Source organism: Ranitomeya variabilis, chromosome 1 (assembly GCF_051348905.1).
Source record: "Ranitomeya variabilis isolate aRanVar5 chromosome 1, aRanVar5.hap1, whole genome shotgun sequence".
Taxonomy (NCBI): domain Eukaryota; kingdom Metazoa; phylum Chordata; class Amphibia; order Anura; family Dendrobatidae; genus Ranitomeya; species Ranitomeya variabilis.
In genome coordinates this window covers 148847577-148875318 of record NC_135232.1, presented here as the reverse complement: position 1 = coordinate 148875318, position 27742 = coordinate 148847577, and the positions used below count along the sequence as shown (strand labels likewise).

The window sequence follows — 27742 nt, the reverse complement described above, 5'->3', positions numbered from 1 at the left end:
GTGACTTCCGGATCACACAGCAAACACTCTATCCGGCAGGTCAAAAACTGCTGGCGCAGATAAAGGATGTAAATGGCGGCTGGTGAGTATATGACTAGGTTCAGCGAGCTTAGTTTAGCAGCATCACTCCAGCGTTGTAATAAAAAAAACACTGAAGGTGTGAAATTGTCTGAAGGAGAACTGCCCCTTAAAGGGAATCTGTCACCAGATTGTTGCTGGGCAATCTTGAGAGCACCACGATATAGTGGAAGAGGTCCCGATTACAGAGACGTGTCACTTACTGGGAAATGTTTTGTTTTGGTACAATCAATGTTTTATCAGCAGGAGATTATCACTACAGAACATCTGGTCTTATGCATCCTAGTCCATCCTCGCCCCTCACTACTGTAGCTCTGTCACTATGCAATGTACACATAAAGCTGGGGTGTGGGTGGGGTTATACACAGCTCAACAACTGAGCTCTGCTAGATCTGCAGCAGAGAAAAGTGTGATAATTTCATAACTGCCCCAATAAACTAAGCGATACATCACCTGGAATCAGGGTCTCTGTCCCTACCTCGTGCTGCTGTCAGATTACGTAGCAAACACCTGCTGGCAGATTCCTTTTAAGTTTTTAAAAAGGATTATACAGCCGTTCTGACATTGATTATTAAAGGGGTATTCCTATCTCCAAGATCATATCCCAATATTTAGTAGGCATAATAATCATATTAGCAAAAACAACTTCTTCTGATTCACTATGTCGCTTTCCCCCATGTGCAGAGCATTGCACTAGCTTAGCTATCCATGGTAACAACCGCTAACAATTAACTAACTGTCACTATATTAGTAGTTGTAACCATGGATACCTAAGCTACTGCAATGCCCTGCACATGGGGTAAGCGACATGGCAAATCAGAAGAACTATACTACATTTCTAATTACAGGTACTTGCTAATAATATTATTATTATTACACCTACTACATATTGGGATAGGATCTTGGAGATGGGAATACCCCTTTTAAAGTAAGTACATCAACCTGAGCATATTTAAGAGATTTCTGTATTAATGTATGCAATGTGTATTGTGCAGTCTGGTGACAGATTGACAGACAGGCTGTAGCAGCGTGATCTCAGTCAGGTTACTTTTAAGATCTACTCCTGATACTAGAGATTTCATAGCAGTATGGCTGATTTTGCGCACTTGTTGCCAGGTCCTGGGGTGTGACTGCAATACCTGAGATCCAGATGTTAGGTGGAATTGTTCTAAGACGATAGTCCATGTCCTGGGTGTTCCCAACACATGGGCGTCATTCTTGGCTGCTTGTCTTGTTCTCTATTGGTTGTATAACAATCTCAGGTTGGTATGCAGCTCTTGTTAGGTCAGTACATTTACCATTATTGATTTTCCGAAAATAATACAAGTCTAAGGTTCATGTCTTCGCGATGCATACAAATTTTTTAGCATCTCAGTGTTTTAAAGACATTCCGATGACTACTTTATATACTGTATTTAATATTGTCACCACAAATCTTAAGGAATGCTAAAAATTTAGATTATATGTTCATCAAATGGTTGTGTGTAAAAGCCATTGCTCCAGGACATTGAAATTAAAAATGTGCTGCCATGACAAACCGTCTATTATGTGCACAATGATTGTGGCTGCTGTTCTGGCTTCATGGTAGTATCAAATACTCTCCATTATAAAATGTCACATTTTGCACTTTCGAATGATGAATGGTGCTTACTATCAGATACTGTATTAATTGCTATAATGATACTTATTATCAAACTGTTATGCCACCCAAAGTGTCCGTGTTTCGCCACCCTACATTGTGACTAGGGCGATCTAAATGCAGCCTAGAGTTTCCTATACACAGTACATAAGCATCAATGGATGTCTGCTTGCAGTTTGGATGTGTGCATTGGATGCCATAGCAATGCTGATTTGTTTATTATGTTCCTTTCTCCTAGGAAAGATATTCTGCGGTTTCTGGATGCTGAGAGAGATGTATCTGTAGTTAAAAGCAGCTTCAAGCCGGGAGATGTAATTCATTATGTTCTGGATAGACGCCGTACTCTAAATATTTCACACAATCTGCACAGTCTTTTGCCTGAAGTATCACCAATGAAGAGCCGCCGGTTTCAGGCTTGTGCAGTCGTGGGTAATTCCGGAATCCTTCTCAACAGTGGATGTGGCAACGAGATTGACAGCCATGACTTTGTAATAAGGTGAGCCGCTGTCTGTTTCTGGAGATTATCACTTCATATGTATCATAGGCGCTTATCAGTCTCTGGTGCTTGACAACGATATATCAAAGTCACAAAATGAAAAGAGCCTGGTCTGGATGAAGTGATGTATTTAATGCTATTTTTCACCTTCAAAAGTGCAGCATTTTATGGGAGGTTTATTCTTCTTTGAAGTATTGTAATTATAGAATTCATAATTATAAAAGCACTTTCTGGGGAGTATAAATTATTGCTAAAAAACCTGAGACTGGCTAAAAGTATTAAAAGAATATCCACAATTTTATGGCAAATCTCTCTCCTGGCACTTACCCAGTTTCCTTACTCAGTTCCAACCAGTTTCTGATTCCCAGTCTCTCTCTTGACACAGCAAAAATGTCCTGAAACACCAAATGAGCCTTTTCCCATGACCATTTCCAGTGTGTTCAAGACAGAACCAGAAAGCACAGACCAAAAGACCCCCCAGTGAACACACACACATATATAAATATAAATATAAATATATATATATATATATATATATATATATATATATATATATATAGCAATTATTTTTATTCCATGCCAGTAGAACCTGTCACGCTGGTGGGTGTGGACCCAGTTCTGAGTGCATGAGTTGCAGACTGGATAGTAACTGCTGAGGTTGCTGCAACTTGGTCTGGTGCAGGTGAAGCAGCTGGCATCAGGGCATCTAATCAGGCATTCACCTACCACAAGTGGGAGAGGATTTCAGCAGCTGATTTAGTTGGTGGGTTATCTCCCGAAGCAACTTCGAGAGTGGAGGGGTATTGGAGTAAGCGGGATCAAAGGCTCGAGCAAACATTCACGCTGTTGTGTGTAGACCCACTGCGGCATAGACCAGGCTTACGCTGGAGGGACATAACTACGCAACTACTTGGTTCTTCACTAGAGCCTCTGATGGTGAGGTTAGCATGAGCTGCAGGTAGCCACCAAATACCACTCCAGGGCAGTCCCTGGTACTCTAATAGCTGACCTCAGGGGTCAGAGACACAGGTACAGACTCGGAGTGTCAGACAGGACAGAATCAGGATCACTGGCAGTATGGATACTGGTGCCGATTCAGACAGGACGGGCTCAGGATCCCTGGATGGGCACTGATACAGGCTCGCAAAACAGGTTCAGGAACAGGGACCTGACAATGGATTAGTAGGTTGAAGACACACTAGGTACTGAAGTTGCTCATCACCTCCCTACCGTGGAGAGTGCCTTAAATACCTAATTCCTCCCAGCTATAGGCTGGGGACACTTCTGGAATGTGCGCTGCCTCTTTAAGAAGCGTGAAGTGAGCGCATGAACGCTGGCCCTGAAACCTAGGAGCTGTTATGGTGAGCATGTGTGCATCCCTACTGAAGAGAGAAAGGGGAAATATGCAGGGACGTCGGCGTTACAGAACCCTTTAATCAATATATATTTACCGTACTTATTTTTCTACTGTCTGATTCATTTGTTAAATGGAAATACCATATTAAAAAAAGGCTTTCAAGAAGCTGTTGTATCACAAGCTCGCATCTTCTTCATTGTTTTCCACTCTTTCTTATAGTCCCACTGACCTCAGTTCTGAGAAAAATGTACATGTAGACTTCAATTTGAGGGTGCTTTCAATGCTCTTCCCTGTGTATGAAAACCACTGAGCATTTCCTCCAATTCAAAATGAATCCTCCTGAGTGCTTTTGTGTTAGTTTAGATTCATTTTATAAATGTATTTTGAAAGGACGACTTCTCCTGCCAGTTGTTAAATTCCATATGCACCGTACATGGCTTGTAATGCTGCGTCAGTATTTAGGGTCCAGAAATTGCAGGATAATACGTAAATTAGGGCACTTTTTGGGCCTTTAAATTATCATCACCTTACAGTTCCTAGTGAATGCAGCTGATGTCTTTATAGTAGAATTATGGGCTGTAGACATGGATCACTAGTAAGCATAATGATTTATTATGCATTTGCAAGGTGTCCATAAAAAATATAGTCTGGGATTTTTTTGATAAACTTTCCAGGAAAAATAATAAGTCAAGTTGGCCCCTCTGCTTTCCACTGTTGTTCTGTACATCGGCTTTTTGACTTCTGAACGTATAGTACCGTGGATTAAGTAAATGCTGGTGGGCTCCAATAGAAAATGGAAAATTTCCAACAGGGCTCTCAACTATTATGAATCTTTAATAGTATTGGTCTTGGCATATAGGCCATATTGACCATTTGATTCTTTCTCAAAACTAGGGCTTGGTTTCTACTGCAACTTCTGTACCCGTTGTAAGTAGCCACTGGCAACAGCACAAATGTCAGCCGCCTTAGCTTTACAATAAGACTGTATATCTTATATGGCGTTTCATTTATGAATCGGGAGTTTCAGGATTAACCTCCCCTGGATGAGGAAGTGATACAGTGATGAAATTGACAGGAGACTCAGAAATAGGGAATTGAAGTGGAAACAAAGGTGATGAAATATGATTATCTCCAGTAAAGTAATACTGCATGTGTGGCGCGGTCTGTGGGGTGCTCTGGAATATTGCTTTAATTGTATTGCTTTTGTTAAATAATTGAAAATCTAGAATAAAATGCTTCAGTGTCCAGGGTGGCTTCACTCTCAGTAGCATTACATATCTATTGTTCGCCTAAGCAAACTGAACAGCTATTTTGTGGGTTAAGCAATTATTTCTAGAACGCAGCCTATGCGTTCCCTAGGGATCAGTAGCATCAGTGATATATGAGGTTATTATACAGATTGTTTAGATTTTTTCATAGACTGCCGAGCTTCCCTTGATGAATTCTTTTGATTATTGGTTCAGTCTAACAGTACAGCTCACTTTTTTTCCTAGATGCAAATATGTGTGTTTGATGTAAATGAAGCCATAATTTATTATATTTTACTTTTATTAAATTCTTATATTTTTATTTCTGATTTATGTGGTATCAGTTAAAGGTAGTTTGTCACCTTCAAATTGCTAATTAATGGGAGTATGTCACTCCAGATTTACACTACAAACTAACGTAATAGACTTGTAGTAGATGGAGCTAAATATTGTTCTTTTTGTTTTAAAATCTTTTCCTCCATTGCCACAAATAACTTTATTGCAATGTGTAAATTAAGGTTCTCGGTGCTCCCTTAGCGTGGCTAGTGCCTCACTGCACCATTCCCCGCCTTTTATTTTTATTATTATACATTTTTATAGCGCCATTTATTCCATGGCGCTTTACATGTGAATACGGGGCAAATATAGACAAATACATTAAACATGATAAAAAACAAGGCACACCGGTACATAAGGAGGGAGGACCCTGCCCATGAGGGCTCACAGTGTGCAGGGGATGGGTGAGGATACACTAGGAGAGGGTAGAGCTGGTTGTGCGGCAGTTCAGTAGGTTAAGGATCACTGCAGGCTGTAGGCTTGTAGGAAGAGGTGAGTCTTCAGGTTGTTTTTGAAGGTTTCTGTGGTAGGCGAGAGTCTGATATGTTGGAGTAGAGAGTTCCAGAGTAAGGGGGAAGCACAGGAGAAGTCTTGGATGCGGTTGTGGGAAGAAGAGATGAGAGGGGAGTAGAGAAGGAGGTCTTGAGAGGATCGGAGGTTGTGTGTAGGTAGGTACCGGGAGACCATGTCACAGATGTAAGGAGATGTCTGTTTGGATGGCTTTGTATGTCATTGTGAGGGTTTTGAACTGGAGTCTCTGGGCGATAGGAAGCCAGTGAAGGGCTTGGCATAGGAGAGAGGCTGGGGAATAGTGGGGAGACAGGTAGATTAGTCAGGCAGCAGAGTGTAGGATGGATTGGAGTGGTGCCAGAGTGCTAGAGGGGAGTCCAGAGAGTAGGAGGTTGCAGTAGTCAAGGCGGGAGATGATAAGGGAATGCACTAGTGTTTTTGTGGTGTCACAGTCAAGGAATGCGCAGATTCGGGAAATATTTTTGAGTTTGAGATGGCAGGAGGAGGCAAGGGCTTGGATATGTGACTTGAAAGACAGGGCAGAGTCGAGGATCACCCCGAGGCACCGGTCGTGTGGGACTGGGGAAAGTGAGCAGCTATTGACAATGATGGATAGGTCTGGTGGAGGGGTAGAGTGAGATGGGGGAAAGATAATGAATTCTGTTTTGTCCATGTTCAGTTTTAGAAAGCGAGCGGAAAAGAATGCTAAAATAGCAGCCAGACAGTGTGGTATTTTGGTAAGTAAGGAGGTGAGGTCAGGTCTGGATAGGTAGATCTGTGTGTCATCGGCGTAGAGATGGTACTGCATACCATAGGATTCTATGAGCTGTCCAAGGCCGAATGTGTAGATGGAGAAGAGTAGGGGTCCTAGAACAGAGCCTTGAGGAACACCGACTGACAAGGGGTGAAGTGAGGAGGTGGTGTGGGGGAGGGAGACACTGAATGTTCAGTCTGTCAGATATGACAAGATCCAGGATAGGGCCAAGTCTGTGATGCCAAGAGATGAGAGGATCTGTAGCAGAAGGGAGTGGTCCACAGTGTCGAAGGCAGAATACAGGTCCAGGAGAAGGAGTACAGAGTAGTGTCGCTTGCTTCTGGCAGTTAGTAGGTCATTGGTGACTTCAGTTAGGGCAGTTTCAGTTGAGTGATGGGGTCGGAAGCCAGATTGTAACCGATCAAAGAGGGAGCAGGAGGAGAGGTGGGAGGACAGTTCAAGATGGAACTGTTGCTCCAGTAATTTGTAGGCATAAGGGAGAAGAGATATCGAGCGATAGCTGGACACAGAGGATGGGTCGAGGGAGGGCTTTTTGAGGATGGGTGTGATCTTGGCATGCTTGAAGGATGAGGGGAAGACACCTGTTGTGAGTGAGAGGTTGAAGAGGTGTGTTAGGGTTGGGATGAAGACTGTGGAAAAGTTAGGGATGAGGCGGGATGGGAGCGGGTCGAGCGTGCAGGTGGTGAGGTGTTTTAGATTACTGCCACTCCTATGGTGACCGACAGCGCTAGTTTGCCCATATCCAGCACTGTCTGACAATAAACTTCCATTGTGTGATCACCATTCCTGTGCAGGAAAGAGAACAGAAATCACTTTGGATGGACAAATAAAAACACAGAAATTGTTGTGAACTCAAAGAACTGAATAGGCAAAGATGGGTTGCCATCAGAATTTGGTCAGAAGTTGATATTCAGCTGCCAGGGCGAATTACAGAAGTCCTGAAATATCAGGGTCAACATGGTAAATATCGAGTCTATGCATAAAAAAAAAAAAATTGTCAATGTCAACATTTTTGACTATTACTGTCCACTCCTTAATGTTAAAATTGCAACACAAATACGGAATAGTCAAGGAATTATGGAAATCACTGGAGTGATAGACATACTAGCAAATGATGAAAAATTGGAAACAACATTTTCAGAACATCACAATTTATTTAGTATCAAGAATGAGAACCACATACAGAAATACAGACGCTTGGACATCTTGGCTGCTATCAGTGATGTTGTTAATAGTTGTCTGAGAAATGTTCTGCCGTGCTGAATGTTCTTGAGCTCATAAATTATAAAGATCAGCAATTCCCTTTGCAAATTCTGTCCAGTGTTGTCCCAGATGTGCTTGGTGGGAGACATCTCTGGGGATGTTGAAGGCCATGGTAGCTCCTAGGACACATTGGTGAAATGACTGTACCATTCGTTCCACAATTAAACCATTCTGTGCTGAAAGCGAAATTGGACATCAGGCACATACCAAGCCTAAGGTGTCAGTGCCTATACAGACCATCAAAAGTCATTTGCACGACTTTTGGCCATGAGCCAGACCTTCAAGTACAGTATTTATTAGCCTCAAGCCATCACTCTTAAAGGCTATCATGGTGCAGGTCATGATGTGTAGTGGAGGTTGGATAATGGTCTATCCTCTCACTTAATAGATCGCCTAATTCTTGCCCTTGTCTTGGAAATAACTGATAGACGGAGATTGGTCTAGAGACCACATGGGCAATGCCATGAAGAGGGATTCTTAAAAGAATGCCACACTGGTCATACCCTCAGGATTATGATGTAGGGTGTCATGAGTACAATACCCAGACTCCTCTAGTCTTCATTTCAGATACAGATACACTAACAGCTTGGCTATATATTGATTGGCTCGTGGAACCAGTGGAATGTACATTTCTCTAAAGTGTCCAATGAGGCATTTTTTAACAAGACAATGCCAGGCTTCATGTTGCTCATGCTAGTGTGTAGACCAAGCATGGCCTAAACATGCTACCATTGTACAGAGACCACTCTATAAGCTGTGTACCCGGATAATCTGGAAAAATAAAGAAGACATGTAAATAGAATTTCAGTTACAGTGGGGAAAAAAATGTACCGTATATACTCGAGTATAAGCCGAGATTTTCAGCCCAAATTTTTGGGCTGAAAGTGCCCCTCTCGGCTTATACTCGAGTCACGGTCGGCGGGTGAGGGGAAGAGGGCGCTGAGGCATACTTACCTGCTTCCGGGGCTCCTGGCGCTCCCCCTGCCCGTCCCACGGTCTCCGGGTGCCGCAGCTCTTCCCCTGTTCAGCGGTCACGTGGGACCGCTCATTAGAGAAATGAATAGGCGGCTCCACCTCCCATAGGGGCGGAGCCGCCTATTCATTTCTCTAATCAGCGGTGCCGGTGACCGCTGATAGAGGAAGAGGCTGCGGCACCGAAGACCAGCTGTCCGGGAGAAGGAGCGGGACGCCGGGAGCAGGTAAGTATGTCGTATTCACCTGTTCGCGTTCCACCCGCCGGGCGCCGCTCTGTCTTCCCGGCGTCTCTCTCTCCGCACTGACTGTGCAGGTCAGAGGGCGCGATGACGCATATAGTGTGCGCGCCGCCCTCTGCCTGATCAGTCAGTGCAGAGAGACGCCGGGACGGGACGCTGAGGAGCTGCAAGCAAGAGAGGTGAGTATGTCATTTATTATTTTTATTGCAGCAGCAGCAGCAATGGCACAGCTTTCTATGGTACATCTATGGGGCAATAATGAACGGTGCAGAGCACTATATGGCACAGCTATGGGGGCAATAATGAACGGTGCAGAGCACTATATGGCACAGCTATGGGGCAATAATGAACGGTGCAGAGCACTATATGGCACAGCTATGGGGCAATAATGAACGGTGCAGAGCACTATATGGCACAGCTATGGGGCAATAATGAACGGTGCAGAGCACTATATGGCACAGCTATGGGGCAATAATGAATGGTGCAGAGCACTATATGGCACAGCTATGGGGCAATAATGAACGGTGCAGAGCACTATATGGCACAGCTATGGGGCAATTATGAACGGTGCACAGCTTTCTATGGCACATCTATGGGGCAATAATGAACGGTGCAGAGCACTATATGGCACAGCTATGGGGCAATAAGAAACGGTGCAGAGCACTATATGGCACAGCTATGGGGCAATTATGAACGGTGCAGAGCACTATATGGCACAGCTATGGGGCAATTATGAATGGTGCACAGCTTTCTATGGCACAGCTATGGGGCAATTATGAACGGTGCAGAGCACTATATGGCACAGCTATGGGGCAATAATGAACGGTGCAGAGCACTATATGGCACAGCTATGGGGCCATAATGAACGGTATGGAGCATCTATTTTTATTTTTGAAATTCACCGGTAGCTGCTGCATTTTCCACCCTAGGCTTATACTCGAGTCAATAAGTTTTCCCAGTTTTTTGTGGCAAAATTAGGGGGGTCGGCTTATACTCGGGTCGGCTTATACTCGAGTATATATGGTATTTAGTCAGCCACCAATTGTGCACGTTCTCCCACTTAAAAGATGATAGAGGCCTGCAATTGACATCATAGGTAGACCACAACTATGAGAGTCAAAATTGAGAAAACAAATCCAGAAAATCACCTTGTCTGTTTTGGCAAGTTTTTTTTTTCAATTGGTGGCTGACTAAATACTTTTTTTTCCCCACTGTAATTCATCAAACCCAAAGCAATACAGATTCATCTCTTTAAATTAAGCTGAAGCTCTGGTGACCCCACTACAAAGGCCTTTTGCTTTTGCACCTAAGTCTTAATGGATATACTGTAACAGCACAGACTGCTATTGGCTATCATCTTTTTTCACTGGCTATAATTAGACCAGTCTTCAGTCTGTCTATATTTATAAGAAAGATAAAGGGAAATAAGAACGTCAGAAATTATCACTGTAAATGTTCTGTAGTGTTGAAGTGAATGGGTGACCGCTTTTATCATTTCTTTAACATCTTCATCACTGTCCCCATTAGGGCTCACAATCTACATTCCCTATTTGTATGTCTTTGGAGTGTGGGAGGAAACCCGGATAAACACGTGGAGAACATATAAACTCCTTATATATGTTTTTCTAGGTCCTAGGACCCCAGTGCTGCAAAACAGTGCTAACCAGTACGCCACCATGCTGCCCATGATGCATAATGGGATGGTCCTACTTCCTAGAGAATGTGGTCATTTGGGTTTTTTCAATTATGCACCATGTAACATTTTTCCAATGATACTTATGAATGGTTTTTGTTTCAGATTAATTCTTACCTTTTAATAATGAAATGCAGAAAAAAACATCTTTAGATTAATTGATGATTTTTACTATTCATTCTGTTTTACAGCCTGACTTTTCATTAAAGAGAATGTATCATCAGAAAATATCCAATTGTTTATAACAGATTTTTATTTTAAATAGAAAAAATTGGAGTCCGGCTCAACAGGACTGGATTTTCCTTTTCTTTTTCATGTACATTTTTCTATTGTATGCACTATAATTTCTTTTGAAAAAGAAAAAGAAAAGGAAAATCCAGTCCTGTTGAGCCGGACTCCAATTTTTTTCTATTTTCCTTGATGTGAGCCAAGGGCGAGGCCGGCGTCTGGGCCCCAGGTGGATGGGCAAGGAGCGGCTGAGTGAGCCGGAGTCAAGTTTCTGTAATTTTAATTTTAAATGCTTTTAACATTTTATAGTATGTTTTTTCGTATCACAATAGATTAAATCAGACCCTATTTGTTTGACCCTTGTAAAAGTATAGAGTGGCTATACTCTAATCTTGGCAAAGGTTGTTGTGAAGGAAGGCAGAAGCTGTGACTATTACTTATTGTGAATGGTAGATCCTATGTTTTTTACAATCTATGGGGCTACATGACCACATGAGTTGGAGGAAAGGGGGAGAATGGCCCTGTCTGGCATCCACCCACTTCTCTTATCTGCCAAATATGTATGCCAGAAGTCAGATTTGAGCCCACACTATACCCGGTGGGTGTCGGCTATTATATACAGCAGATACTTGGGGATAACTCTGATCAAAACTGTTTCAAGCCTTTAGATCCTTTGATGAACAATCATGTTGATCTCTCTCCTCACAGACAGAATCTCAGGACCCCGATTGGTATACAAAATGGCAACTCTATGCCCCAGGGGCACCCAAATTGGACCATTGCTAGAAGGCTGGTATGCTTTGTATAGACGTGTTATATTACATTGCAATACTGTCTTCTATGACAGTAAGAGTGCTGAAAAGTTATCTGTCTAGAACAGGAAGAGTCTAATATCAATCTCAGTTGCCAGTTTGAAAATTGCAAGATTTGGTTTTTTTTTATTCTTTTTAATATATTTTTAATTTGCCATGTCACATTTGCTAACCCTGTCACAACATATTACACACTGGTATGTTATGTCAGGTCCCCTGTGTGTGGATTTGGCTCAGGTCCCAAAAGAAAAAGTCCCAATCCCACTTCCTGTAAACTATTTTGGCAATTTTGGCTGCTAGAGACGGATTACACTTGACAACAGGCAGTGGAGAATAAAGTAGACAGAAGGAAGTCGCCTTTCAGTCAGCATTTTAGAATATTTTATTGGGACTAAGGCATGCTACTGTCAGTATGGACACATTGATCCTGAGACACAACGTCGCTTTTCAACCTCATATAAAACTTCTATAACACATCTTCTTGGAGCTGTTACCACTTTCTGATGTTTGCAGCACACTGTACTGCGGAAAAGAATCTCTGTTTTCATACTTTGTGCTGTCAACCTAGTCCTGGTTTCACAACTGAAGTGATTTCATTAGTCTCTGGTGTTTGGGGGTTTCTGGCTTACAGCCCAAATTGATTTCTTTCATCTCCACTTAAGCGCTTGTAAATACTGTATGGATGGTTGAGCCTTTGCCTGTTGGGCATTCTTCTGTGCTCTCAGACTGTTGGGAAAAGCACTACAGAGGATGGTCCGAGGATACGGCAGAAATCATTTGAAGAGTAGAATTGAACGTTCAGGCTCAAGGACATGCCGAGGTTGAGAATAGAGTGACTGTGGGGAAATACGGGTAAAAATTCAATAATGGACAACTTGTAATTCTTAGTACATATACTTGCAAACAGAGCATGTTGTGTTGATTTAACGTCTGTGATCTTATTCAATACATAACCTTATCGTTTTCTGGTTTACAGTAACAATTTAATGTTGCCTAATAGGATGCTGAGCAATTGTGAGGGGTCATCTTAATATTTAGCCTAAGGAAACTATTTTTCAGATGTGTGCAGAAGCTTATATTGTGCTGCAAACTGAGCCACTATTAAACACATGGACTTTTCTCTGTATACTGTTCACCAGTGGCCTCATAAAGAGACCAGTGGGTATGTATAGTATCAAATCCAGGAGAGGAAAGTGGGGAAAAATATTACTCCTGCATGGCACAACAAACTTTTTTTTTGTCGTGGTCTCCTCCTTAAAGAAGTTGTCTAATTCTTTAACAATAATGACCTTCCAAAGGATATCCTTAGGATAGTTCATCAATGTCTGATCGGTGGGGTTGCTACACCCAGCTCCCCTACTGATCAACTATTCTAGTTGCTGGCCGAAGGCCAGAAGTGCTCCGTTACGGAACTGCTCCATCTGCTGATAGCGGCTGCAGCTGGGTGCTGCGCATCCTCCACCTATTAAAATCAATAGAGGGTGGAAGTGCAGTACCTGGCGGCAGCCACTATCAATAGATGGAGCAGCTCCATAACTGTGCACTTTCTCCCGGCACCAAGAATAGCTGGTCGGCGGGGTGTTGGGTGTCACGCTCCCATGATCAGAGATTGATGGTTCGATTTTTCCTTATAGACTTCTTTTGGAAGGTGGAAAAAAACAAGCAATCATGTTTTTACATGGAGAATCCTAGTGTTTGTGCATTAACTGTTCTGAATTATCTGTGCCAAAAATGCATAATTTAGGGGGAAAGCACGGCAAAAACTGAATCAGAGCATATTTCTATTGAATATTTTTTTGTGGACTCCTGCTGAAAAAAATGCAGCACTGCATTTCTGTATATAGGTACATGGCCTAAGACTGCCATCCAGAACGCAATAATCACTTTAACATTCGAGCTGAGGATGGAACAGACAGGCTTGATATCCACAGTTGGTCAAGTCTTTGGCCTACAAAGGGATAAAACTAATAGTGCAGCGTATACCAGCCTCACATTATAACCCAGAATACTCTCAAACTAGAAAAAGTGCTTTGTATAGTCATAAAAACAGCAGCACACTTGTAGCTGCCGCCTCAAGGCATGCCCCGAGTTACATGTTTTTTTTTCCTTTCTGCATGGGATTCTGCCTATGCTTCACATTTATGTTAAATCAACCCCCCACCACCACCCCTCAACCATTCATGATTGTGTATCCCTTTTAAAGATAAGACACTCTATCCTTCTATGACCCAAATTGATGCTCCAACAGAAAGAAATCATGTTTTGATGGGGTGTGATGATGCACTTGTAGCTTCTCAGCCTCACGCTGGCTGTATATCCTACGTAGCAGTGCCCTCCTCTGGATGATTGACAGGTCAATGGCAGTGTATCTGTTCTGTCCAGCCATATAATTGCTGTCTAGAAAGTTTAGTCATATTTTGTATGTCTCAGTTATTACAGACATCGTATTTTCATGTGTATTAATCCTTTCTATATTTCATATTGTAAGGTAACAGCACCATCTGCTGGCACAGATTCTAGTTCACCATCTAATGCACAGATTCTAGTTCAGTGTGCAATGTATTATGGGAAGTTCCTAGGGCATTGTGGGATTGTTCCTGTTGCATTGTGGTCTTATTATGACACTGTGAAGGGAACAGCAGCCATTGTTCCTCCATACATCTGAGGAGAAACCACACCAATCATTTTCTTCATGCTCCTTAAACAGCCTGCTCTAAGCATAGTTTGGAAGCAACTATCTATGTGTTACAGTCCTGTGTTTATAAATATATTTGCTTTACTAAGTAGGTAATCATTAGTTTGTATTACCTCATGTTACCTGTGTATTACCTCATGTTACCTGTGTATTACCTCATGTTACCTGTGCATTACCTCATGTTGCCTGTGTATTTCAGACTTTGTGTTTTATTCTCTGTGCAGTTATGTATTCTGAAATGCTCCGGTTATTGCATCCTATAGTTTCACCCTTTCCTGTCAAATCTTCAAGCAATAAAAGAAGGTTACAACTTTAAAGCCTATTTTTCTTAAAGAAGACAAGGGGTTTAGCTACATGTCTCATTGCACACCCTGCTAACGTGTATGAGGACAGTATAGTATCAGAACAAACAGCGAGGGTAGAGTACTGCAAAGTAGGAAATACAGCCAGCGTGAGGCTGAGAAGCTGGAAGTGCATCGTCACACCCCAATGCCCTTTCATTCACCTCATCAAAACTTTTGGCTGGAACAGTGTTTTGGGGTCATAAAGGGACAAGGAGGCTTAGCTTTTAAAGGACTATGCAATCATTAATGGTTTGAGGGGAAGGTAAGTTTCTGACAAGATCCCTTTAAACTTATTGGAAAGGATGTGATTATGTTAGGTTAAGTATATGCATAGTCTATAGGGTTATTCTGCAATTAAATAGCGTTACAATGCTGCTGGCCTGCTTTTCTGAAGGTGCTAATGCCGGGGAACAATGCACCTTTTTCCCTAGAGGAGCCGCTGGCTTTCAGTTATGGGGTATGCTCGGAGCAGTTAGTCACCAATCACTAGACTGTGAGTAGTATATGTAAGCACTTTGATTAACAGCCAACTCTACACAGATGCACTGCAGAACTGGCTTTCAGTATGCCGGGGCGTGCATGCAGCCACCACTCAAAATATACTGAGCAGTGCTGGGAGTGGTAACTATGGCTGCTCCGTGAACTGCCCTGTGACTGAAAGCCGGCGGCTCCTGAGAAAGAATAACCTGCACTTTCAATAAGGCGTCCGGGCAGCATTGTAATTCTATTTATCTGTGGATTAACCCTATATATCTGCAGGGAAATAGTGTTTAACAAGGTGACAGGTTCCTATTAATGTATAAGCGAGCACAGCAGACTGCGCTTTCCTATACAAAGAGTCCACTGCAAAAAATGTATACCAGCAGTATGTTTTTTTTTTTTTTTTAATAATTTCTACGTAAACATTAGTATAACTAACAGTCTAAAAACTTCCAAAAACGTCTGCAGTCTGAGTCCATCTCCAGATCCTAAATGGACATTGAGTAACTCTCCTCAGTAGAAAGTACAAAAGTGTAAAATTCTACAATACAATAAAATACTTGTACGTTACTCTTTTCATAGTATTAGCTTGTGGGAAGAAAACTCTTTGCGGTTATTTCACAAGAATCACGGCCCATTATGTATAGCTACATTGTTCATGTACATCTGATTTTTACGGTAGTTGTCATGAAGGAAATGAGTAGGTGGTGTGTATAGGTGACAGCTTTATATTACTAGCACAGAGTTTTGACTGTTGGATAATTCAGATAATTATCTTAGCTCGGATAAGTACTAAAGATCGTACAATATAGTGATGGACTCCAGATGATCTAAAAATGAGAAATGATGATTTTCCACAATGTCATAGATAAAGCAAATGAAATTCAACTAGTCAGTAATCTGCCAACAGTCACTGTGTGGTTAGAAGGTTTTCTTATTATTTCATTATTAACGGAAATGGAAATTACAAACTACCTTAGAGCAGCAGAAGAGCGACCCGCAGACAAAGCTGTGAATAACAATATATGAGATAGAGAAAACCAGAAATTGTAATGTCTTTGCTATTGAATCCATGGGATAATACATCTGACATCCTAAATCTTTTTCTCCTTGCATTTCAACCTTTGAGAATGGTACATGATAAAAAAGAAAGTGTCCGAGTTTGGGCTCCAAGAACTATTCAAGCACTGTTCTATTCCTGTATCTCTTAGCCTATAGTGGAGTGTGACCACATTGTCCGGCTCATGTGAATCCCACAGCAACAGGAACCTGTGCACAAGTGCTTGACATGTCACACATATTGGTATCTTGTGGCACATGTACAGTGCTGTTCTACTCTGTGGTAAGGATACTGCTGTCTGTGCCAGCTGCATTGTCTCCATACAGCAGAGAGTTTCATGCTAGGGGCATAATGGGCAACTAGCTAAGAATTTTGAATAGCGGTGTATTTAACCCCTTCCCGACCTGTGACGCCACATAGGCGTCATGAAAGTCGGTGCCAATCCGACCTGTGACACCTATGTGGCGTCATGGAGGGATCGCGTCCCTGCAGATCGGGTGAAAGGGTTAACTCCAATTTCACCCGATCTGCAGGGACAGGGGAAGTGGTACTTCAGCCCAGGGGGGTGGCTTCACCCCCTCGTGGCTACGATCACTCTGATTGGCTGTTGAAAGTGAAACAGCCAATCAGAGCGATTTGTAATATTTCACCTATGAAAATGGTGAAATATTACAATCCAGCCATGGCCAATGCTGCAATATCATCGGCCATGGCTGGAAACCCTGATCTGCCCCCCCACCACCACCGATCGCCTCCCCAGTCCTCCGTCCTGTGCTCCGCTCCCCTCCGTCCACCTGTCCGCTCCCCCGTCCTTCTGTCGCTCCCCCCTCCTCCTGTCCGCTCCCCCCGTGCTCCGATCCCCCCCGTGCTCCGATCCCCCCGTGCTCCGATCCCCCCCTCGTACTTACCGAGCCTCCCGGTGTGGGTCCGTCTGCTCCATGGGTGCCGCATCTTCCAAAATGGTGGGCGCATGCGCAGTGCGCCCGCCGAATCTGCTGGCCGGCAGATTCGTTCTAGGTACATTTTGATCACTGTGATAAAACCTCACAGTGATCAAAATAAAAAAAAATAGTAAATGAACCCCCCTTTATCACCCCCATAGGTAGGGACAATAATAAAAATAAAGAAAATATATTTACTTTTATTTTTACACTAGGGTTAGGGTTAGAACTAGGGTTAGGGCTAGGGTTAGGGCTAGGGTTAGGGTTAGAATTAGGGTTAGAATTAGGGTATGTGCACATGCTGCAGATTTCGCTGCGGAACCGCAGCGTTTCCGCAGCTGCAGGTCCGCAGCGGTTTCCCATAAGTTTACAGTACAATGTAAACCTATGGGAAACAAAATCCGCAGTGCACATGCTGCGGAAAAAACCACGCGGAAACGCAGTGGTTTATATTCCGCAGCATGTCAATTCTTTGTGCAGATTCCGCTGCGGGTTAACACCTGCTCCAATAGAAAACTGCAGGTGTAAACCCGCAGCGGAAACCGCACTAGAAACCGCTATAAATCCGCTGTAAAAACCGCAGCGGTTTTGCACTGCGGATTTATCAATTCCACTGCGGAAAATACCGCAATGGAATCCACAGCGTGGGCACATACCCTAAGGCTATGGGCACATGGTGCGGATTTGGCTGCGGATCCGCGGCGGATTGGCCGCTACGGATTCGTAGCAGTTTTCCATCAGGTGTACAGTACCATCTAAACCTATGGAAAACCAAATCCGCTGTGCCCTTGGTGCGGAAAATACTGCGCGGAAATGCTGAGTTGTATTTTCTGCAGCATGTCAATTCTTTGTGTGGATTCTGCAGCGTTTTACACTTGTTCCTCAACAGGAATCCACAGGTGAAATCCGCACAAAAAAAACCCGCTGGAAATCCGCGGTAAATCTGCAGGTAAAACGCAGTGCATTTTACCTGCGGATTTTTCAAAAATGGTGCGGAAAAATCTCACACGAATCTGCAACGTGGGCACATAGCCTTAGGGTTAGGGTTGGAATTAGAGTTAGGGTTGGAATTAGGGCTAGGGTTGGAAATAGGGTTAAGATTAGGCTTGTGGTTAGGGTTATGGTTAGGGTTAGGGGTGTGTTGGGGTTAGGGTTGTGGTTAGGGTTGGGGTTAGGATTAGGGTTGGGATTAGGGTTAGGGGTGTGTCGGGGTTAGGGTTGTGGTTAGGGGTGTGTTGGGGTTAGGGTTGTGATTAGGGTTATGGCTAGAGTTGGCATTAGGGTTAGGGGTGTGTTGGGGTTAGTGTTTGAGTTAGAATTGAGGGGTTTCCACTTTTTAGGCACATCAGGGGTCTCCAAACGCAACATGGCGCCACCATTGATTCCAGCCAATCTTGCGTTCAAAAAGTCAAATGGTGCTCCCTCCCTTCCGAGCCCTGACGTGCGCCCAAACAGTGGTTTACCCCCACATATAGGGTACTAGCATACTCAGGACAAACTGGGCAACAACTATTGGGGTCCAATTTCTCCTGTTACCCTTGCAAAAATAAAAAATTGCTTGCTAAAACATAATTTTTGAGGAAAGAAAATTTTTTTTATTTTCATGGCTCTGCGTTATAAACTTCTGTGAAGCACTTGGGGGTTCAAAGTGCTCACCACACATCTGGATAAGTTCCTTGGGGGGTCTAGTTTCCAAAATGGGGTCACTTGGGGGTTTCTACTGTTTAGGCAGATCAGGGGCTTTGCAAACGCAACGTGACGCCCGCAGACAATTCCATCAAAGTCTGCATTTCTAAACGTCACTACTTCCCTTCCGAGCCCCGACGTGTGCCCAAGCAGTGGTTTACCCCCATATATGGGGTATCAGCATACCCAGGACAAAAAGGGCAACAAATATCGGGGTCCACTTCTCCTGTTACCCTTGTGAAAATAAAAAATTACTTACTAAAACATAATTTTTGAGGAAAGAAAAATGATTTTTTATTTTCACGGCTCTGCATTGTAAACTTCTGTGAAGCACTTGGGGGTTCAAAGTGCTCACCACATGTCTAGATAAGTTCCTTGGGGGGTCTAGTTTCCAAAATGGGGGCACTTGTGGGGGGTTTCTACTGTTTAGGTGTTATGACCCCAATGGCAGAGGGTCTCAGAAATAATTACTAAGTCTGCAAACACAAAAAACCAGCTCATAGGGCAGTGGTAACTGAGCTGACCATATATCTAATCCTAGCACCACAAATAGCAGCAGCCGGGGAACGTGCCTACGTTGGTTCTAGACGTCTCGCGCCAGCCGGAGAACTAACTAACCCTAGAAGGGAAAAGAAAGACCTTTCTTGCCTCCAGAGAAAAGACCCCAAAAGTTGGATACAAGCCCCCAACAAATAATAACGGTGAGGTAAGAGGAAAAGACAAACGTAAGAATGAGCTAGGTATTTAGCAAAGAGAGGCCCACTAGCTAATAGCAGAATATAGTAAGATGACTTATATGGTCAGCAAAAACCCTATCCAAAATATCCACGCTGGATATTCAAGAACCCCCAAACCATCTAACGGCCCGGGGGGAGAACACCAGCCCCCTAGAGCTTCCAGCAAAGTCAGGAATCACATTTAGTACAAGCTGGACAAAAATAAGAGCAAAGCAAATAACCAAAAAACAAAGAAGCAGGACTTAGCTTAATTTTGCACGAACCAGGACCAGCAGACAGGAGCAAACAGAAAGGATCTGATTACAACGATGCCAGGCACTGGACTAAGGATCCAGGAAGTTTATATAGCAACACCCCTGGACTAACGACCCAGGTGGGTGCCAAACTGAGGAAAGACAATCCCAGAGTCATATCACTAGTAACCACAAGAGGGAGCCAAAAAGTCTAATTCACAACAGTACCCCCCCCTTAAGGAGGGGTCACCGAACCCTCACCAAGACCACCAGGGCAATCAGGATGAGCAGCGTGAAAGGCACGAACTAAATCGGCCGCATGCACATCAGAAGCAACCACCCAGGAATTATCCTCCTGACCATAGCCCTTCCACTTGACCAGATACTGAAGCCTCCGTCTGGAGAGACGAGAATCCAAGATCTTCTCCACCACGTACTCCAACTCGCCCTCAACCAACACCGGAGCAGGAGGCTCAACAGAAGGAACCACAGGCACAACGTACCGCCGCAACAAAGACCTATGGAACACGTTGTGAATGGCAAACGACACCGGAAGATCCAAGCGAAAGGACACAGGATTAAGGATTTCCAATATCTTGTAAGGACCGATGAAGCGAGGCTTAAATTTAGGAGAGGAGACCTTCATAGGAACAAATCGAGAAGACAGCCATACCAAATCCCCAACACGAAGTCGGGGACCCACAACGCGGCGGCGGTTGGCAAAACGCTGAGCCTTCTCCTGTGACAACTTTAAGTTGTCCACCACATGATTCCAGATCTGCTGCAACCTATCCACCACAGAATCTACCCCAGGACAGTCAGAAGGCTCCACATGTCCCGAGGAAAAACGAGGATGGAAACCAGAGTTGCAGAAAAATGGCGAAACCAAAGTAGCGGAACTAGCCCGATTATTAAGGGCAAACTCAGCCAACGGCAAGAAGGTCACCCAATCATCCTGATCTGCCGAAACAAAACACCTCAAATAAGCCTCCAGAGTCTGATTAGTTCGCTCCGTTTGTCCATTAGTCTGAGGATGAAAGGCAGACGAAAACGACAAATCAATGCCCATCCTAGCACAAAAGGATCGCCAGAACCTGGAAACAAACTGGGATCCTCTGTCAGACACAATATTCTCAGGAATGCCGTGTAAACTAACCACATTCTGAAAGAACACAGGAACCAGATCGGAAGAGGAAGGCAGCTTAGGCAAAGGCACCAAATGGACCATTTTAGAAAAGCGATCACATACCACCCAGATGACAGACATGCCCTGAGACACCGGGAGATCTGAAATGAAATCCATGGAAATGTGTGTCCAAGGCCTCTTCGGGACAGGCAAGGGCAAGAGCAACCCGCTGGCAAGAGAACAGCAAGGCTTAGCTCGAGCACAAGTCCCACAGGACTGCACAAATGACTGCACATCCCGTGACAAGGAAGGCCACCAAAAGGACCTAGCCACCAGATCTCTGGTGCCAAAAATTCCCGGATGCCCTGCCAACACCGAGGAATGAACCTCGGAAATGACTCTGCTGGTCCACTTATCAGGAACAAACAGTCTGTCAGGTGGACAAGAGTCAGGTCTACCAGCCTGAAATCTCTGCAAGACACGTCGCAAATCAGGAGAAATGGCTGACAAGATAACTCCCTCTTTAAGAATACCAACTGGTTCTGCGACTCCAGGAGAGTCAGGCACAAAGCTCCTTGAAAGAGCATCAGCCTTCACATTCTTTGAACCTGGTAAATACGAGACCACAAAGTCAAAACGGGAGAAAAACAATGACCAGCGGGCCTGTCTAGGATTCAGGCGTTTAGCAGACTCGAGATACATCAAATTTTTGTGATCAGTCAAGACCACCACACGATGCTTAGCACCCTCGAGCCAATGACGCCACTCCTCAAATGCCCACTTCATGGCCAGCAACTCCCAATTGCTAACATCATAATTCCGCTCAGCAGGCGAAAACTTCCTAGAGAAGAAAGCACATGGTCTCATTACCGAGCAACCAGGGCCTCTCTGCGACAAAACGGCCCCTGCCCCAATCTCAGAAGCATCTACTTCGACCTGAAAGGGAAGTGAGACATCAGGCTGGCACAAAACAGGCGCCGAAGTAAACCGGTGCTTCAACTCTTGGAACGCCTCCACGGCTGCAGGAGCCCAGTTAACAACATCAGAACCTTTCTTGGTCATATCCGTCAAAGGTTTAACAACGCTAGAAAAATTAGCGATAAAACGACGGTAGAAGTTAGCAAAACCCAAGAACTTCTGAAGACTCTTAACTGATGTGGGTTGAGTCCAATCATGAATAGCTCGGACCTTGACTGGGTCCATCTCCACAGCAGAAGGGGAAAAAATAAACCCCAAAAAGGGAACCTTCTGTACTCCAAAGAGACACTTTGAGCCCTTAACAAACAAAGCATTCTCACGCAAAACCTGAAACACCATCCTGACCTGCTCCACATGTGAGTCCCAATCTTCAGAGAAAACCAGAATATCATCCAGATAAACAATCATAAATCTATCCAGATACTTCCGGAAAATATCATGCATAAAGGACTGAAACACTGAGGGAGCATTAGAGAGCCCAAAAGGCATCACCAAGTACTCAAAATGACCTTCGGGCGTATTAAATGCTGTCTTCCATTCATCTCCTTGCTTAATGCGCACAAGGTTGTACGCACCACGAAGATCTATCTTGGTGAACCACTTGGCACCTTTAATCCGGGCAAACAAGTCCGACAACAGAGGCAAAGGATACTGAAATTTAACAGTGATTTTATTCAGAAGCCGGTAGTCAATACAAGGTCTCAAAGATCCGTCCTTCTTGGCCACAAAAAAGAATCCGGCACCAAGAGGGGAAGAGGATGGACGGATATGTGTCATGAATCCCAATGGCTAGGGATAGCACAGGACAAGCAAAGTACAAATATATTACGGACGAGCTCTAGGGTGATGGAACCTGGGCTGACCGCTGCCCTACGCCTGACAAACGCAACTAGAGATAGCCAGGGAGCGTGCCTACGTTGGTTCTAGACGCCACGCACTAGCCTAAGAGCTAACTAGCACTGCAGAGAAAATAAAAGACCTCACTTGCCTCCAGCGGAATGAACCCCAAAAGATATAGTTGCCCCCCACATGTATTGACGGTGAAATGAGAGGAAGGCACACACATAGAGATGATATATATAGTTTTAGCAAATTGAGGCCCGCTGTAAACTAGAAAGCAGAACGATACAAAAGGGGACTGAGCGGTCAGCAAAAAACCCTAATAAAAAAAAAACCATCCTGAGATTACAAGAACCCATGTGCCAACTCATGGCACATGGGGAGAACCTCAGTCCACTAGAGCTACCAGCTAGCATAGAGACATAATAAGCAAGCTGGACAAAAAACCAAACAACTGAAAATCAGCACTTAGCTTATCCTGAAAGATCTGGGAGCAGGTAGGCAGGAACCAAACAGAGCACATCTGAATACATTGATAGCCGGCAAGGGAAATGACAGAAAGGCCAGGTAAAATAGGAAACACCCAGCCACTGATGGACAGGTGGAAACCAAAGGCCGCAACCCACCAAAGTCACCCAGTACCAGCAGTAACCACCAGAGGGAGCCCACAAACAGAATCCACAACAGTACCCCCCCCTTGAGGAGGGGTCACCGAACCCTCACGAGAACCCCCAGGGCGATCAGGGCGAGCTCTTTGGAAGGCGCGGACCAAATCAGTCGCATGAACATCGGAGGCGACCACCCAGGAATTATCCTCCTGACCATAACCCTTCCACTTAACCAAATACTGGAGTTTGCGTCTGGAAACACGAGAATCCAAGATCTTCTCAACAACATACTCCAATTCTCCCTCCACCAGCACCGGAGCAGGAGGCTCAACCGAAGGAACAACGGGCACCTCATACCTCCGCAACAACGACCGATGGAACACATTATGAATAGCAAACGATGCTGGGAGATCCAAACGAAAAGATACAGGGTTAAGAATCTCCGAGATCCTATAAGGACCGATGAACCGAGGCTTGAACTTAGGAGAAGAGACCTTCATAGGGACAAAACGAGAAGACAACCACACCAAATCCCCAACAAGAAGTCGGGGACCCACGCGGCGACGGCGATTAGCAAACTGCTGAGTCCTCTCCTGAGACAACTTCAAACTGTCCACCACCTGATTCCAAATCTGATGTAGCCTGTCCACCACCACGTCCACTCCAGGACAATCCGAAGGCTCCACCTGACCAGAGGAAAAACGAGGATGAAACCCCGAATTACAAAAAAAAGGAGAGACCAACGTGGCCGAACTAGCCCGATTATTAAGAGCAAATTCGGCCAGTGGCAAAAAAGCAACCCAGTCATCTTGATCAGCAGAAACAAAACACCTCAAATAAGTTTCCAAGGTCTGATTAGTTCGCTCCGTCTGGCCATTCGTCTGAGGATGGAATGCAGACGAGAAAGACAAATCAATGCCCATCTTGGCACAAAACGTCCGCCAAAATCTAGACACAAACTGGGATCCCCTGTCAGAAACGATATTCTCCGGAATCCCATGCAAACGAACCACGTTCTGAAAAAACAAAGGGACCAACTCAGAGGAGGAAGGCAACTTAGGCAAGGGCACCAAATGAACCATCTTAGAAAAGCGGTCACACACAACCCAGATAACGGACATTTTCTGTGAAACCGGGAGATCAGAAATAAAATCCATGGAAATGTGCGTCCAAGGCCTCTTCGGGATGGGCAAGGATAACAACAACCCACTGGCCCGAGAACAGCAAGGCTTAGCTCGAGCACACACTTCACAAGACTGCACAAAGGTACGCACATCCCTAGACAAGGAAGGCCACCAAAAAGACCTGGCCACCAAGTCTCTAGTACTAAATATTCCAGGATGACCAGCCAACACAGAAGAATGGACCTCGGAGATGACTCTACTGGTCTAATCATCCGGAACAAACAGTCTTTCTGGTGGACAACGATCCGGTTTATCCACCTGAAACTCCTGCAATGCACGTCGCAAGTCTGGGGATACGGCGGACAATATTACCCCATCCCTAAGGATACCAGTAGGCCCAGAGTCTCCAGGAGAGTCAGGCACAAAACTCCTGGAAAGAGCATCTGCCTTCACATTCTTTGAACCTGGCAGGTATGAAACCACGAAATTGAAACGAGAAAAAAACAACGACCAACGAGCCTGTCTAGGATTCAAACGCCTGGCAGACTCAAGGTAAATGAGATTCTTGTGATCAGTCAAGACCACCACACGATGTTTAGCACCCTCAAGCCAATGACGCCACTCCTCAAATGCCCACTTCATGGCCAAAAGCTCCCGATTACCCACATCATAATTGCGCTCGGCGGGCGAGAATTTTCTAGAGAAGAATGCACATGGCTTCATCACCGAGCCATTAGAACTTCTCTGTGACAAAACCGCCCCCGCTCCAATCTCGGAAGCATCAACCTCAACCTGAAAAGGAAGTGAAACATCTGGTTGACACAACACAGGAGCAGAAGAAAACCGGCGCTTAAGTTCCTGAAAGGCCTCCACGGCCGCAGGAGACCAATCAGCAACATCAGCACCCTTTTTAGTCAAATCAGTCAAAGGTTTAACAATACTGGAAAAATTAGCAATGAACCGACGATAAAAATTAGCAAACCCCAAGAACTTCTGAAGGCTCTTAACAGATGTAGGTTGTGTCCAGTCACAAATCGCCTGAACCTTGACGGGATCCATCTCAATAGTAGAAGGAGAAAAAATGTACCCCAAAAAAGAAATCTTCTGGACTCCGAAGAGACACTTTGAGCCCTTCACAAACAGAGAATTGGCCCGCAGAACCTGAAACACCTTCCTGACCTGTAGAACATGAGACTCCCAGTCATCAGAAAACACCAAAATATCATCCAAATACACAATCATAAACTTATCCAGATATTCACGGAAAATATTGTGCATAAAGGACTGAAAGACTGACGGAGCATTGGAGAGTCCAAAAGGCATTACCAAATACTCAAAATGGCCCTCAGGCGTATTAAATGCGGTTTTCCACTCATCACCCTGTTTTATCCGCACCAGATTATACGCACCGCGAAGATCTATCTTAGTGAACCACCTAGCCCCCTTAATGCGAGCAAACAAATCAGTCAATAATGGCAATGGATACTGATACTTGACTGTAATCTTATTCAGAAGGCGATAATCTATACAAGGCCTCAGGGAACCATCTTTTTTTGCCACAAAAAAAAAACCTGCTCCCAGAGGGGACGAAGATGGACGAATATGTCCCTTTTCCAAGGACTCCTTAATATAATTCCGCATAGCAGTATGCTCTGGCAGTGACAGATTAAATAAACGACCCTTAGGGAACTTACTGCCAGGAATCAATTCTATAGCACAGTCACAATCTCTATGCGGAGGGAGCGAATTGAGCTTAGGCTCCTCAAAAACATCCCTATAGTCAGACAAAAACGCAGGGATCTCAGAAGGAGTAGATGAAGCGATAGAAATCGGAGGTGCATCATCATGAACCCCCTGACATCCCCAGCTTAACACAGACATTGTTTTCCAGTCCAGGACAGGATTATGAGTTTGTAACCATGGCAGACCAAGCACTAGTACATCATGTAAATTATAAAGTACAAGGAAGCGAATCACCTCCTGATGAACGGGAGTCATGCGCATGGTCACTTGTGTCCAATACTGCGGTTTATTCATAGCCAATGGTGTAGAGTCAATTCCCTTCAGAGGAATAGGAACTTCCAGAGGTTCCAGACTAAAACCGCAGCGTTTAGCAAATGACCAATCCATAAGACTCAGGGCAGCGCCCGAATCCACATAGGCATCGACGGAAATGGAAGACAGTGAAAAAATCAGAGTCACAGACAAAATGAACTTAGGCTGCAGAGTACCAATGGCAAAAGATTTATCAACCCTTTTTGTGCGTTTAGAGCATGCTGATATAACATGAGCTGAATCACCACAATAGAAACACAATCCATTTTTCCGCCTATAATTTTGCCGTTCACTTCTGGACTGAATTCTATCACATTGCATAGTCTCAGGTGCCTGTTCAGAAGACACCGCCAACTGGTGCACGGGTTTGCGCTCCCGTAAACGCCGATCAATCTGAATGGCCATAGCCATAGACTCATTCAGACCTGTAGGCGTAGGGAACCCCACCATAATATCCTTAATGGCCTCAGAAAGACCATTTCTGAAGTTTGCAGCCAGGGCGCACTCATTCCACTGAGTAAGCACCGACCATTTCCGAAACTTCTGACAATATATCTCCGCTTCATCATGCCCCTGAGAGAGGGCTAATAAAGCCTTTTCAGCCTGAATCTCCAGGTTAGGTTCCTCATAGAGCAATCCCAATGCCAGAAAAAACGCATCCACACTGAGCAATGCAGGATCCCCTGGTGCCAATGCAAATGCCCAATTCCGAGGGTCGCCCCGCAGGAAAGATATTATAATCTTGACCTGTTGAGCAGGGTCTCCAGAGGAGCGAGATTTTAAAGAAAGAAACAATTTACAATTGTTCCTGAAATTCAGGAAGGTAGATCTATCTCCAGAAAAGAACTCTGGAATAGGAATTCTAGGTTCAGACATGGGAGTGTGAACAACAAAATCCTGTATGTTTTGAACTTTTGCCGCGAGATTGCTCAGGCTGGAAGCCAAACTCTGGACATCCATGTTAAACAGCTAAGATCAGAGCCATTCAAGGGTTAAGAGGAGGTAAGAAGCAGCTAGACAGCAATTAAGGGCTAGGCAGCAAAACTCTGAAGGGAAAAAAAAAAAAAAAAAAAATTTCCCTTAAACACTTCTCTTTCTCCTGCTTCAGCCCAAACAATTAACACTTTGTGGGCCGGCTATACTGTCATGAATCCCAATGGCTAGGGATAGCACAGGACAAGCAAAGT

The 27742-nt window shown here is 44.3% G+C and overlaps 1 protein-coding gene across 1 annotated transcript in view; it reads left to right on the top strand.

The window, feature by feature from the left end:
• Positions 1 to 27742, top strand: part of ST8SIA4 (ST8 alpha-N-acetyl-neuraminide alpha-2,8-sialyltransferase 4) — a 272747-nt gene that overhangs the window by 105724 nt on the left and 139281 nt on the right. Inside the window, exon 4 of the mRNA XM_077289730.1 lies at positions 1956 to 2213. Within this exon, the coding sequence (XP_077145845.1) occupies positions 1956 to 2213 (258 nt within the window). The remainder of the gene's footprint in view (positions 1 to 1955; positions 2214 to 27742) is intronic.